The sequence below is a fragment of the Mesoplodon densirostris genome, chromosome X (genome assembly GCF_025265405.1).
Source record: "Mesoplodon densirostris isolate mMesDen1 chromosome X, mMesDen1 primary haplotype, whole genome shotgun sequence".
Taxonomy (NCBI): Eukaryota; Metazoa; Chordata; class Mammalia; order Artiodactyla; family Ziphiidae; genus Mesoplodon; species Mesoplodon densirostris.
In genome coordinates this window covers 55649290-55664984 of record NC_082681.1, presented here as the reverse complement: position 1 = coordinate 55664984, position 15695 = coordinate 55649290, and the positions used below count along the sequence as shown (strand labels likewise).

At 35.9% G+C, this 15695-nt stretch overlaps 1 protein-coding gene across 4 annotated transcripts in view; it reads left to right on the top strand.

The window, feature by feature from the left end:
* The window catches only part of DIAPH2 (diaphanous related formin 2), an 894195-nt gene that overhangs the window by 240343 nt on the left and 638157 nt on the right, over positions 1-15695 (top strand). For all 4 annotated transcript variants that reach the window (XM_060086247.1, XM_060086246.1, XM_060086245.1 and 1 more), the window contains one exon: positions 13449-13559. In XM_060086247.1, coding sequence (XP_059942230.1) covers positions 13449-13559 — 111 coding nt within the window. The remainder of the gene's footprint in view (positions 1-13448; positions 13560-15695) is intronic.

The window sequence follows — 15695 nt, the reverse complement described above, 5'->3', positions numbered from 1 at the left end:
TTTATTTTTATTATTAAAAATTTTTTTTTAATTGAAGTATGGTTGATTTACAGTGTTGTGTTAGTTTCAGGTGTACAGCAAAGTGATTCAGCTATACATATACGTATATATGTATGATTGTATACCTATGAATGTGTGTGTATATATATTTTACATTCTCTTCCATTATAGGTTATTACAAGATATTGAGTATAGCTCCCTGTGCTATAACAGTAGGTCTTTGTTGGTGATCTATTTTATATATAGTAGTATGTATATGTTAATCCCAAACTCCTAATTTGTCCCTCCCAATAATAGTTGTTTTTGGAAAGAGAAGGTCATAGAATTAACCTCCAATGATGTATTATAAAAACCATCCCCAGTCTTCACAGACTTCTATTAGTCTGAAAGGTGCAATGTCTTAAAGTATTTCAGGAGCTGTGTGCAGAAGTGTTTTTATTTTAGCATGATTTAATACATCTAAAAAATGTTGTCTAACATGCTGAAAATAATAAAAAAATTGTGCATGTTATAATTAGATATGGTACACAAAAACATAGAAGTAAATATACAGTTGGTCCACTTATCCTGACCTCATCTATTTGAGAGATTTATCATTTTGGAATATAACTCAGAACCAAAAAAAAAAAAAAGAAAAAAAAAAGAAAATAATCTGAGTAGCCTACAAAATGTCACCAAATCCATCAAGTAAGCCTCATGATGACAAAGACCTTTTGGCCTTTAATCAGAGCCTATTAACTCTTTCTTCCTATGTTATCTTAATGGGCCTGATTTTCTGTTTTCCATCCATAGCAGACAGGAAGCATGAGTTGGGAGGTTGGTAGATGATTTATTCCAGACTCGTACACTGAGATGATGAAGAAGCAACAACTGACACAATGAAAGCAAGGGAGAAGGAGATAGAAACATAATAAAAGAGTGGAACTGGAATTCAAAAATTATAACATTTGGTTTATTTGGCATCAGAGCATATAGCCCTGTGTCTCTCAATAGCTCCTGAGGGCATCTATGTGTTCCATTATCTCTCACTAACTCACATATTTAATCATGCCCCTGAGTCAGCAAAAAAATAAAATAACAAATTATACCTAGGATATTTTAAGAATGTGGGAATTCTGGAATTCTCTTCAGAAAGAGTTCCATGCAAAAACAGATATTCATGCTTAAATAGACAAACCCTCACACATATGGACTGATTCTCTGTAGCTCAATTCTTTCCACAGTGGTTCTCAAGTGTTGAGATTTTACTCTAAGCATACTTATAAATTAGCTATTAGTGCACTCATACCATCACATATGAGAAAGTAGCTTTGGATAAATCATTTATTATTTGTCAGTAGAGGTACATTTATAATAAAACAAGGCACTGAAGCTATGAATAAGGAGGAAATTTGTGGAAAAGTAAATGAGTGTGTTAAATATTGTGTTGAAGGAATGTCTGATATACTTAGGAAGCTAAATAACTATTGATTGGCAATTTTATACTACTAACATTTTAAAACTAGAATTAGTACAATGGGGGGTTGTATAGAAATATTTACAACATGTAGTCATGTTTCAAGTACAAAAATAACTTTGGAGTTAAAGAAGGATGTCTTCTATTTTAAACCTGTTTCAAAGTTGAATAATTGCCAAATCGACCATTTTTGGTAACGGGGAATCACTAGTGACCTCTGTAATATAAAAAGCAACAGATAGTTTGGAAGTCATCATATTGGTTTCTACAGCACCATTCAATGCTATAGGTCATGCTTGAACAAAGCTGTCTCCTCCCTCAACTTCTATGATACTAAGCTCTCCTCATTCTTCTTCTACCTCTTTGTTACATGTAAAATCTCCTGTCTCTATGCTTGGCCTTAAAATATACTTATTCCTAGAGGTTGATCCATAGTCCTTTGATCCTTTGCTCTGGTCCTTTGCTCATTCTGTACATTGTCCTTGGCAGCATTATCCATCCTTATGACTTCCACCAGCACTTCTATGTGATGAATCTCTCTGAACTCTTCCATTCCAAATACATACTGACTCACAGATTCCATATATTCAGCTGCCTTCTGACTGGACTTCAAATTCAGTATTGTCCTTAACTGTACTTTTCTTCCTTATCTTCATCCTCTCCTTCCTACTCCAATCCACTCTCCAACCTTCACCTGCCTTTCTCTCTTTTTTTACAACTTTACTGGAGTATAATTGCTTTACAATGGTGTGTTACTTTCTGCTTTACAACAAAGTGAATCACCTATACATATACATATACATGTATCCCCATATCTCCTTCCTCTTGTGTATCCCCCCCACCCTCCCTATCCCACTGCTCTAGGTGGTCACAAAGCACCCAGCTGATCTCCCTGTGCTATGTGGCTGCTTCGCACTTGCTATCTATTTTATATTTGGTAGTGTATATATGTCCATGCCACTCTCTCACTTCCTCCCAGCTTACACTTCCCCCTCCCTGTGTCCTCAAGTCCATTCTCTACAGCTGCATCTTTATTCCTGTCCCAACCCTAGGTTTTTCAGAACTATTTTTTTTCAAAGAGATATTCTTTCGTTGTTAGTGTATAGGAATGCAACAGGTTTCTGTGCATTAATTTTGTATCCTGCTACTTTACCATATTCATTGATTAGCTCTAGTAGTTTTCTGGTGACATCTTTAGGATTCTCTATGTATAGCATCATATGCAAACAGTGAAAGTTTTACTTCTTGTTTTCCAATTTAGATTCCTTTTATTTCTTTTTCTTCCTTGATTGCTGTGGCTAAAACTTCCAAAACTATGTTCAATAATAGTGGTGAGAGTAGACAACCCTGTCTTGTTCCTGATCATAGTGGAAATGGTTTCAGTTTTTCACCATTGAGAATGATGTTGGCTGTGGGTTTGTCATATATGGCCTTTATTATGTTGAGGTAAGTTCCCTCTATGCCTACTTTCTGGAGGGTTTTTATCATAAAAATTTTGTTGAATTTTGTTGAAAGCTTTTTCTGCATCTATTGAGATGATCATATGGGTTTTCTCCTTTAATTTGTTAATATGGTGTGTCATATTGATGGATTTGCATATATTGAAGAATCCTTGCATTCCTGGGATAAACCCCACTTGATCATGGTGTGTGATCCTTTTAATGTGCTGTCTGATTCTGTTTGCTAGTATTTTGTTGAGGATTTTTGCATCTGTGTTCATCACTGATATTGGCCTATAGTTCTCTTTCTTTGTGACATCTTTGTCTGGTTTTGGTATCACGGTGATGATGGCCCTGTAGAATGTGTGTTCCTCCCTCTGCTATATTTTGGAAGAGTTTGAGAACAGTAGGTGTTAGCTCTTCTGTAAATGTTTGATAGAATTTACCTGTGAAGCCATCTGGTCCTCGGCTTCTGTTTGTGGGAAGATTTTTAATCAGACTTTCAATTTCAGTGGTTGTGATTGGTCTGTTTATAATTTCTATTTCTTCCTGCTTCAGTCTCAGAAGGTTGTGCTTTTCTAAGAATTTGTCCATTTCTTCCAAGTTTTCCATTTTATTGGCATATAGTTTTTTGTAGTAATCTCATGATCCTTTGTATTTCTGCAGTGTCAGCTGTTACTTCTCCTTTTTCATTTCTAATTCTGTTGATTTGAGTCTTCTCCCTTTTTTCGTGATGAGTCTTGCTAATGGTTTATCAATTTTGTTTATCTTCTCAAAGAACCAGCTTTTACTTTTATTCATCTTTGCTATTGTTTCCTTCATTTCTTTTTCATTTATTTCTGATCTGACCTTCATGATTTCTTTCCTTCTGCTAACTTTGGGGTTTTTTTGTTCTTCTTTCTCTAATTTCTTTTGGTGTAAGGTTAGGTTGTTTATTTGAGATGTTTCTTTTTTCTTGAGGTAGGATTGTATTGCTATAAATTTACCTCTTAGAACTGCTTTTGCTGCATCTCATAGGTTTTGGGTCATTGTGTTTCATTGTCATTTGTTTCTAGGTATTTTTTGATTTCCTCTTGGATTTCTTCAGTGACCTCTTGGTTATTTAGTAACATATTGTTTAGCCTCCAAGTGTTTGTATTTTTTACAGTTTTTTTCTTGTAATTTATATCTAGTCTTATAATGTTGTGGTCAGAAAAGATACTTGATACAATTTCAATTTTCTTAAATTTACCAAGGCTTCATTTGTGACCCAAGATATGATCTACCCTGGAGAATGTTCCATGAGCACTTGAGAAGAAAGTATATTCTGGTTTTTTTTGGTTGGAATGTCCTATAAATATCAATTAAGTCCATCTTGTTTAATGTGTCATTTAAAGCTTTTGTTTCCTTATTTATTTTCATTTTGGATTATCTCTCCATCAGTGAAAGTGGGGTGTTAAAGTCCCCTACTATGATTGTGTTACTGTCAATTTCCCCTTTTATGGCTGTTAGCATTTGCCTTATGTATTGAGGTGCTCCTATGTTGGGTGTATAAATATTTACAACTGTTATATTTTTTCTTGGATCGATCCCTTGATCATTATGTAGTGTCCTTCTTTGTCTCTTCTAGTAGTCTTTATTTTAAAGTCTATTTTGTCTGATATGAGAATTGCTACTCCAGCTTTCTTTTGATTTCCATTTGCATGGAATATCTTTTTCCATCCCCTCACTTTCAGTCTGTATGTGTCCCTAGGTCTGAAGTGCATCTCCTGTAGACGGCATATATATGGGTCTCGTTTTTGTATCCATTCAGCCATTCTGTGTCTTTTGGTTGGAGTATTTAATCCATTTACATTTAAGGTAGTTATCAATATGTATGTTCCTATTACCATTTTCTTAACTGTTTTGGGTTTGTTATTGTAGGTCTTTTCCTTCTTTTGCGTTTCCTGACTAGAGAACTTGCATTTGTTGTAAAGCTGGTTTGGTGGTGCTGAATTCTCTTTTCTTTTGCTTGTCTGTCAAGGTTTTACTTTCTCCATTGAATGTGAATGAGATCCTTACTGTGTAGCGTAATCTTGGTTGTAGGTTTTTCCCTTTCATCACTTTTAATATGTCATGCCACTCCCTTCTGGCTTGCAGAGTTTCTGCTGAAAAGTCAGCTCTTAACCTTATGGGGATTCCCTTGTATGTTATTTGTTGATTTTCCCTTGCTGCTTTTAATATTTTTTCTTGGTATTTAATTTTTGTTAGTTTGATTAATATGTGTTGGCATGTTTCTCCTTGTATTTATCCTGTATGGGACTCTCTGTGCTTCCTGCACTTGATTGACTATTTCCTTTCCCATATTAGGGAAGTTTTCAACCATAATCTCTTCAAATATTTTCTCAGTCCCTTTCTTTTTCTCTTCTTTTACTGGGACCCCTATAATTCGAATGTTGGTGTGTTTAATGTTATCCCAGAGGTCTCTGAGACTGTCCTCAATTCTTTTCATTCTTTTTTCTTTATTCTGCTCTGAGGTAGTTATTTCCACTATTTTATCTTCCAGGTCACTTATCCGTTCTTCTGCCTCAGTTATTCTGCTATTGATTCCTTCTACAGAATTTTTAATTTTATTTATTTTGTTGTTCATTGTTTGTTTGCTCTTCCGTTCTTCTAGATCCTTGTTAAATGTTTCTTGTATTTTCTCGTTTCTATTTCCACGATTTTGGATCATCTTTACTATCATTACTCTGAATTCTTTTTCAGGTGGACTGCCTATGTCCTCTTCATTTGTTTGGTATGGTGGGTTTTTACCTTGTTCCTTCATCTGCTGTGTGTTTCTCTGTCTTCTCATTTTGCTTAACTTACTATGTTTGTGGTCACCTTTTCACAGGCTGCAGGTTCGTAGTTCCCGTTGTTTTTGGTATCTGCCCCCAGTGGGTAAGTTTGGTTCAGTGGATTTTGTAGGCTTCCTGGTGGAGAGGACTGATGCCTGTGTTCTTGTGGATGAGGCTGGATCTTGTCTTTCTGCTCTGCAGGACTGTGTCCAGTGGTGTGTTTTGGGGGTGTCTCTGACCTTATAATGATTTTAGGCAGCCAATCTGCTAATGGATGTGGTTGTGTTCCTGTCTTGCTAGTTGTTTGGCATAGGATATCCAGATATGTAGTTGGTGGTCATTGAGTGGAGCTGGGTCTTAGTGTTGAGATGGAGATCTCTGGGAGCGCTATCACCATTTGATATTACGTGGAGCCAGGAGGTCTCTGGTGGACCAGTGTCTGAACTCAGCTCTCCCACCTCAGAGGCACAGGCCTGACACCTGGCCAGGGCACAAAGACCCTGTCAGCCCCGCAGCTCAGAAGAAAAGGGACAAACAAAGCATGAAATAAATTAATTAATTAAATAAAATAAACTTAAGAAATTAAAAAAACATTATTAAAAATATAAAAATTGAAAAAAAAAGAAGGAAAGAAGAGAGCAACCAAACCAACAAACAAATCCACCAATGATATCAAGCACTAAAAACTGTAGGAAAAAAAAATAACCGACAGACAGAACCCTAGCACAAATGGTAAAAGCAGAGCTTTACAGACAAAATTACAGAAAGAAGTATACACATACACAGTCACAAAAAGAGAAAAAGGAAAGAAAAATCTATATATAAAAAAAAAGAAAAAGGAAGAGAGTAACAAAATCAATAAACAAATCTACCAGTAATAATAAACTGTAAATACTAAACTAAGATAAACATAAAGCCAGGAATAAGTTAGATGCAGGAAGCAAACCCCAAGTCTACAGTTGCTCCCAAAGTCCACCGCCTCAATTTTGGGATGTTTCATTGTCTATTCAGGTATTCCAGAGATGATGGGTATATGAAGTTGATTGTGGGGATTTAATCCACTGCTCCTGAGGCTGCATGGAGAGATTTCCCTTTCTCTTCTTTGTTTGCACAGCTCCTGGAGTTCAGCTTTGGATTTGGCCCCGCCTCTGTGTGTAGGCCGCCTGAGGGCATCTGTTCCCCACCCAGACAGGAAGGGGTTAAAGTAGCAGCCGATTAGGGGGCTCTTGCTCACTCAGGCCAGTGGGATGGAGGGGTACAGAATGCAGGGCAAGCCTGTGGCGGCAGAGGCCCCCATGACGTTGCACCAGTCTGAGGCATGCCATGTGTTCTCCCGGGAAAGTTGTCCCTGGATCACGGGACCCTGGCAGTGGCGGGCTGCACAGGCTCCCGGGAGGGGAGGTGTGGATAGTGACCTGTGCTTGCACACAGGCTTCTTGGTGGCTACAGCAGCAGCCTTAGCACTTCATGTCCGTCTGTGGGGTCTGTGCTGATAGCCGCAGCTCACACCCATTTCTGGAGGTCGTTTAGGCGCTGCTCTGTATCACCTCTCCTTGTGCACCCCGAAACAATGGTCTCTTGCCTCTTCGGCAGGTCCAGACATTTCCCGGACTCCCTCCCGGCTAGCTGTGGTGCACTAGCCCCCTTTAGGCTGTGTTCACACAGCCAACCCCTGTCCTCTCCCTGAGATCTAAGCTCCAAAGCCTGAGCCTCAGCTCCCAGACCCTGCCTGCCCCGTGGTGGGAACAGACAAGCCTCTCTGGCTGGGGAGTGCCGGTCGGCACCGATCCTCTGTGCGGGAATCTCTCCGCTTTGCCCTCTGCATCCCTGTTGCTGTGCTCTCCTCTGCGGCTCCGAAGCTTCCCCCTCCGCCACCCACAGTCTCCTCCCGCAAAGGGCCTTCCTAGTGTGTGGAAACTTTTCCTCCTTCACGGCTCCCTCCCACTGGTGCAGGTCCCGTCCCTATTCTTTTGTCTCTGTTTATTCTGTTTTCTTTTGCCCTACCTAGGTACGTGGGGAGTTTCTTGCCTTTTGGGAGGTCTGAGGTCTTCTGTCAGCGTTCAGTAGGTGTTCTGTAGGAGTTGTTCCACATGTAGATGTATTTCTGATGTATTTGTGGGAAGAAGGTGATCTCCGCGTCTTACTCCTCTGCCATCTTGATGGTTTTCCAGGCCTGCCTTTCTCTTGTTTGCCCATTCCTGGTTAACCTTAGCATTGTCCACCAAGTAGCATAAACGAGAAACATAAGTCATTTTCGAATATACTCTTTCTCCATCCACCATTCCCTCAGTCACCAAATCCTACCAATTCTACTGCCTTAGTGCTGTACTTTCCTTCCTTAGTATAACAGTATCTACCCCCGCCCCCGCCACTTTTTTGTTTCAGGGCATTGTCACATCTCAACGTTTTATAATTTCCCTGGACTCTTAAATATCTTCTACCCTTCATTTCACCCCCTTTTAAATCATTTTCCACAAAGTTATACTTCTGAAATGCCATTCTTGTTATATCACTGCTTAAAATCCTGTTGCATCTTCCAACAGCCACTAAGAGTAAAGTCTAATGCTAGTCCACAAAAAATATCAATACTTCATCATCTAACTGTGGCTTTGTCTCTAACCTCATATTCCGTCATTCTTCTGCATATAGTTTTTGATCCAGTTATACTGTACCCAGTTCCCTGAACATTTTATGCTATTTTGTCTCTCTGCCTCCATACCTTTGTACTTGGCAATGCTGTGCCTGGAATCCTCCATTTTATGACTTAATAACTTTCTCTGTACGTTTGTATCTTTCTTCGTTGGTACTTATTTTGACTCAAACCATCTTTTTTCCTAACTCCTGCTGGGCTGGATAAAGAAAGACCTTGTTAGTGTCAAGAAAGTACTTAATAAGGTCAATGTGTGACAATGTCAATAACATTTTAAAAGCACAACTTGTCACAGCTAATGGCAATATGGATAATCTGTCTGAGAATGTCCTAGAGTTGGCAATTATTGTACTATATAGCTCTGTGAATTGTGATCAAACAAATAGATGTTTGTAGTTTTCAAAGCTGGTGAGTTACAGTAAATAAAAGGTTCTAGCATTTTCCCAGGAATTTTGTGAATATATTTTATGTTTAAATATTTTCCCTCTCTATCACTTAAGAAAATGAATGCAATTTCTTTTTGTAGTAATATATCTCGTCACTAAAATTTGAAACATTTAATGACTATTCACCCATTATATTTTAAACATTTTATTGGCGGCAGTTAGGGGTTACAAAGAAAACCCTAAACAAATACAGAGCCATATCTTTAGGAAGCTTGAAATTTATTTTGTGATATTTCACTCTCTATACCACATGCCACACCCCAGGATGAAGACAATAGCACCCTGTGACTAAAGAATGGGTGATTATAAAGAATAGGTGATTATTGTACAAAGAATGTATACTATTATGGTAAAAGAAGGATCATAATGTTATAGAAAAATTGATAGTAATTCAGTTTATTGTAATTATGCATGGCAGAAATTATTGGATGCTTTCTCATTGTATGCTTTTATCTACATTTTTATGCATTTGTTAAATGGGTTATATAGATATCAATGTAAAAATTTCCATATGATATAGGGAGATCATTTAATAACATTGCAAATACAGAAACTTTTTTTTACTGGTTAGAAATCATAGTCATGGTTCTAGCATAGTATGTTTATCAATAATGGAGAAAATTCAGACTTCCTATTATTTTTGAATTTTAGTTCTCATGGAAGCTGAATTTAAATCAAATAAATATGGCAGACCATTTTGAACCTTAGATACATTTTAAAGAAACTAAGCAACAGATGAAATCTGGCTAGTGGACTCTGATTTCTATTTAAAGGCACTTGTTTTCTTTCCAGTACAGGGAAAAATGCTATTCAGCAATGCCTGACTTGTGCATTATAGTGTGGTAGAAAGAGTCTACCTAAAAGATTCTACCTAAAAGACTAAAAGTCATGAGGCCTGAGTTCAAATCCAATCTTTGTGTTTTATTATTAGCTATACAGTCTTGGGCAAATCATCTAATCTTCCTAGGTTTTCAGTTTCCTTATCTTTAAATGAGGATATTGGACCGGAGTATTTTATGTTCTTTCTAGTTTTCAAATCCCGTAATTCTTTATTTTCTATCTCTGGAGTTAGAGTTTCGTTTTTTGAAAGTAGATTGATTTTTCATTGTAAGAGGACAATATCGTTCAGTGATGCTCTTAAAGATTTATATACTTGGAAGTCAAACAATGCCAATTTTGAAAGTTCCATTATTCAGAAATGAGTTTTATACTGCTTTGGAGCTTAGGTTTTAGATATTAGGCCAGAATCCTTTTTAAAGTGTCCAGTGCAGTGCTATTCAGTCAAACTTTCTGCAGTCTCCTATATCCGTGCTGTCCAATATGGGAGCCACTAGCCACATGTGGCTGTTGAACACTTGAACTGTAACTAATGAAACTGAGAAACAGCATTTTAAATTTTATTTAATTATAATTAAGCTAAATTTAAATTGTAGTCAGTGACTCTGTATGTATTGAACAGCATGCTCGTGTGTGTGTGTGTGTGTGTGTATGTGATGTGTGTATTTGCATGCACATCTATGCTGAATAGGGAGTGGAGGGAGTAGGGTGGCAGGAAGTAAAGGAGAGTGTTTTGGATGATGGGATGCTGTCCATAGGTCACTGTTCAGGATATATATAAAGTGGGATGTAACACATTCCAGAAACCATTTTCTATCTCCCTTCCTCCCTTCCCCCTACCCTTCCTCTCTCTTCCTTTTCTATCTTTCTTTGTTTCTTTGTTTCTTTCTTCTTTCCTTCCTTCCTTCCTTCCTTCCTTTCACATTCCATTATGTATTATGATAACCACATTATTTTTATTGAGGTATACTTGATAACCATAAGATAACCATTTTATATACTAGACAGCATATTAAAATAATTATATGTTTTTCTAATTAACCTATAGTTTCAAAGTTAGGTATTCCCAATATTTTAAACATGAATTAAATTTTATTATCTTACTCATCCTTAAAATATTTTGTTGTGTTAATCTAGGAATGGAGTTTATGAGGCATCTGGAATGTGCTGAAAATTATACTGTATTTGGAGTAAAGTGATATGTTTAGAATCATGAATTTCCTCCTTGCTGTGTCACCTTGTATAAGTTATTTATCTGCTTTGAGCCTCAGCTTCATCATCTGTGAAATAAGGATAATAGTAACACTTATCTCATGGTTTTTGTGAGGGTGAGATTAGATGGTGAATTATGTAAAGCTCCTAAATTGTCTGGTAACAAAAACTAATACAACACATTAATGATGATAATAGTTTGGAGGTTTGTATTTAGCTATGAATTCAGAATCCACACAATGTGTATTTCATATTTTAATTAAATAATAATATACTCTGCCCTATAAACTAATTGCATTTTAAAAATTTAACTTTGTAAATAGTGACAATTGGATTGATTTTGTTCCTATCCTCTGAAAAGGGCAGTAATTGTGTAGCAGTATAAAGGAATGGAGATAATTAAGATGATTCTTTTTGTTCTCCACATTCATACAATGTAAATATTCCTATTAAAGAGCATTGCTTTAGCAGATTATGTTGAAAAATGACATGATAGTATGAATATTCATCTTATGCTATTTGTAAGTAGTTAAATATCTTTTAGAATTTGATAAACAATAAATAGTACATTGATAAACCAGTGCTATTACCTGTTTAAACTACTGACTTCAAAGTGTGTGGTATTTTTTACTATAGTCAATGGATGTAACTTCTTTTTTTAGCATTTAGTTATATATTCATACATTGTGTGTTAAGTGAGTATTTAAAAGCATTGCAACATTTATATTATTAAATGTAAAATTATTTTGATACATTCATTAATTTTTTTGGCTTTTACTATTTTTATAATTTCCTGATCCAAATACTTTTATTGTATAAAGGTACAATTCCAAGACTCATTAACTTGTTTCTTATGGAAATGTTCTCTTTGCTTGTAGGGTATTAATACAAGCCATTAAGCTAGAATTTCTTCTGGCAAGAACAATCCTAGCAGATGGCAACTTTTCTCTCTATTAATTTTGGATTGGACATGTATTTTGGCTTGTTCTGTCAGGTCAGAGTTGTAACATAACAAGAATCATTCATGCAAATACAGTCATAATATACCTATGGACTCATACGCTGTGCAAACTTATATTCCAGCCTACTGAAACTATATGAAGACTTAAACATTTTCTTACTGTAAACAGGAAGGTTAAGTAACCCATTAAGGCACAAGCATCATAATAACTTATCTGATATGACTTTTGAGGTAATGCCAAATCAATGGCAAATATTTAGTCAGATGTCTAAGTGATTTAGCTTGACATTTGAGCATTCATAAGAATTGGACTGAATTGTTCTATTATCATTTAGATAGCTAGTAATGTTAGAGACAACCTCGATAATCCCTTTTAATGCATGCAACTTTTGATTTTTGAACCTGGATGTGAGCTAGATAGGCTAATCTCCTCCAAAACAGCTTAAATGCATAAGATAAAGGTATAACAATAAATGTAATATAGCTTTTAATATTTGTCTCTACTTGAAAAAAATCACTATCATAATAACAGGTCTGGATGAAGTCAAGTCAAAATACATTTGAAATATTTTTCTTTTGCTGATGTGTTTTTCCATACTAACTATTGATTTATTTGTGCTCCTTTCTATATATACTTAACATATTTACTAAATCTGGTATTTTCCAGTGGTCCCCTTGCAGTCAGCTCTTTGAACACAAGACTCATTGCGTACTTTAGAAATAATAAATTTCAATGTGCAGCCCTTCACTTAAACTATTAGCCAATTGCCTTATACGTGAGCAGCATTTTCCAAAAATGAGGAATAATCTTTGGAACACTTGGCAGTTAGCATTTGGTTGACACTCTCCTAGCTTGCAATTAATGGAAAATAACTCCCTCCTCTTTTATAAAAGGGAACCTCAATAACAGAAGAAAACCAAAACCCATTTTCCAGCGTCAGTCTAAGTAATGAATCACCTTTACTTGAAAACAAGCTCTTATATTTACTTTATCATGCAATGCACATTAGTATTTGTGTCATAGTGCCTTCTAGTTTATCTTAATTCACTTGCATTCATTTTTTTATATAGTAAATTAATTCATCTTATTCATATAGTTTAATACTCTATATTTTGTGCAAATCTATCCAATAATAGAATGGAGAGAGTGTAACTCAGTGTAATAATACCTCTAAGTTATCGCTGTTCCCTGTTTAACATCAGGGTACTTTTATAGCTTTGTTTGATTTATTTTAGAAAAGTGTTTATTACCATATAGAATTGAGGCCAAGCACCCTCTGAGGACAGCTGGATATGAAAGATACATTTCATGATCTTTTTAAAGGGATCCATATCCACACTGTTGGAACTTGGAGTTTCTCAGAGAAAGTTTAATATTCCTTCATATTGTTTAGCAAAGCATAGCAGTACTTGACCAACCATCATATCTTCGTTAGAATTTCTCTGGACATTAGAAACTCTATTGTTAATGTTTTTGTTTCTACTGTAAAGTCATAATCATTATACTTATATAAACATTTGCATTTCTTGATGTATTTCATAATATATGTATGTATTCCTTTAGTAAATGGAAAAAAAATTATCTGAATGTATTAAGTATTTCTTTAATTAAAAAAAACTTTTTTTTAACAAAGTTTACTTTCTAATTGCAGGTGGCCTGCATGCAGTTTATAAATGCCCTTGTCACATCTCCTTATGAGCTTGATTTTCGAATACATTTAAGGAATGAATTCCTTCGTTCAGGACTAAAAACAATGTTACCAGTAAGTGGAATGTGCACGTTTATTATGCTTATGAACTTTAATGTTTTTCTCTCTATAGACAAAAGTACTTTCAGCAAAGTAAATAAATGTGCCTTGCCGTTTCCTTTTGTAAAGCACTGGACATTTTGTAAGCTTTTTGATGTTGCAGTAGCGTTAGTCTCTACATACAACTGATGATTTGGAATTCAGCTAATGGTATGTCTAGAAGTGATGGCTTTTTTGGTCTTCTTGAAGTCGAAGGGAACTTTTCTTTGACTCTGAATACTGAGAACATAAGAGACTGCTATTTTTTTTTGCCATTTCAATTTTTCATTAAAATTTTTTGCTTTCTTCTTTGTTAACTTAGATTGATTTCCTTTATATTCAGCATAAGTATGCATAAAATTTTGATTAGTATATTCTAGACACATAACATAAGGTATTCTTGTTATAAATCCATAGCAACTTTTCTAAAGAAAAATTTTATTTCTTAAGTTGAGTGTGGATATCTGTGCTAATTGTGATACTGTTAAAAACATTTTTGAAATAACTTTATAGGCTTGTTCTAAGATAAATGAGCACACTTATTCTATAAATAGAAATACAACTACCATGACTTTATACTTAGTATGTTAACTAAAGAAGGATTTTGTTCAAGACTGTGGCATTTTTAAAGGAGACAAGTAAAATCTCACTAGTTTCTTTATTTAAGCTACTTAGACCATACCTGATAAACAAGAAGTAAATGTAGGGGTGGGGAATAAAAGGACTGAGGAAAGAAAAAACAAAATAAAACAAATGTCAATGAGCGTATATATAAGGTATTCCTAGGGTATTAGAAATACCAAAATCAGGGATATTTCCTGGTGAGGGACTAGTGTGTAGCATGCATCTGTAACTTGTCTTCTGATAGTCTTAACTGAAAGTAGTTGAAACTCATCATCATAAAATATACAATTGGGTCTATTGAAACCCATTTTAATAAGATATATGATTGGATCTGTGCGGTTTTAGAAATTTCTATGTCAATTCCACTTTGGATGGTTCTTTCATCCATGACTTTAAGAAGCAAGGAATTGGTTGCAGTGAATCAAGGCATCATCGTAAGTGACCCGAATAGAGGTTCAATATGCAGTTAACTTAGGCACATTCACTAGTTATAGTGTATGTAACACACTTATTCTTTTTTTGTCACAAATCTCTCCTCATGAAAACTCTGTGGTCTTATGTAGCTAGAGGTAATATTACAGTCCTCATTCTAGTGTGCTTTTGAGTTGCCTACTCAGTGTTTCCATCCTTGTCCTCTCGGAACTGGTCCTCTGTTTCTGGGAGAGTAATCATGTCTTTGGACACTTGTTGGCCTCAGGGGCTCCTGAAGATCCTCTACTCATTTACTAATATGCCATGTTTTTCTGCCTTAGTTGTTGCTGTCTGCTCCAGCTTTCATTTCCCTGTGTCTATTTATAATTAAACATTCATTTTTTACCTTATGCTACTGAATGGCTGGTCAAGAAAACTGTGACTCTCAATTTATTTAAGTCCTCATCTTTTCAGAAAGGGTAGGCACAGTAGCTCTTGTCCTTACCTTTTGCACGTTTGCCAGGGTGTGCTCATTTCTGCTGGGTTCAGTGGTCTCATGGTATTTTTCCTTTGGTTACATTGACAGCTAAGATTTTGCATCAGTGTTTCTTAGCTACACTTTCGCATTGGCCCTGTAGCTGTATATAAAGCCCCTTGTGGTACCCTGTACCTCTTAACTTATGCTTCCAGTTAGATTTTTCTTTAACTATCACATCCCTTCAGTATGCCCTGATTCTTAGATCTCAGGGATCCTTCAGCAAGAGGAAAGTGAGAAGTGTCATGTTTCTGCCTCTTAAAGTTTTGGAATAGAACCTACAAGGATTCTCAATTTCTTTTTCTTCCTGTGACAATGGAGTGAAATATGGCTAAATAGGGCTCTGGTTCTCAAGAAGTTGGGCATGTCCCCCTAAAGAGAGTCTATCAAAATCTTATTGGGGGTAGGGCAGAGATGTTTGGTTTGAAAGAAAATAATCCTCCCCAGGTATTTCTTTTTTTTTTTTTTTTTTTTTTTTTTTCTTTTTGCGGTATGCGGGCCTCTCACTGTTGTGGCCTCTCCCGTTGCGGAGCACAGGCTCC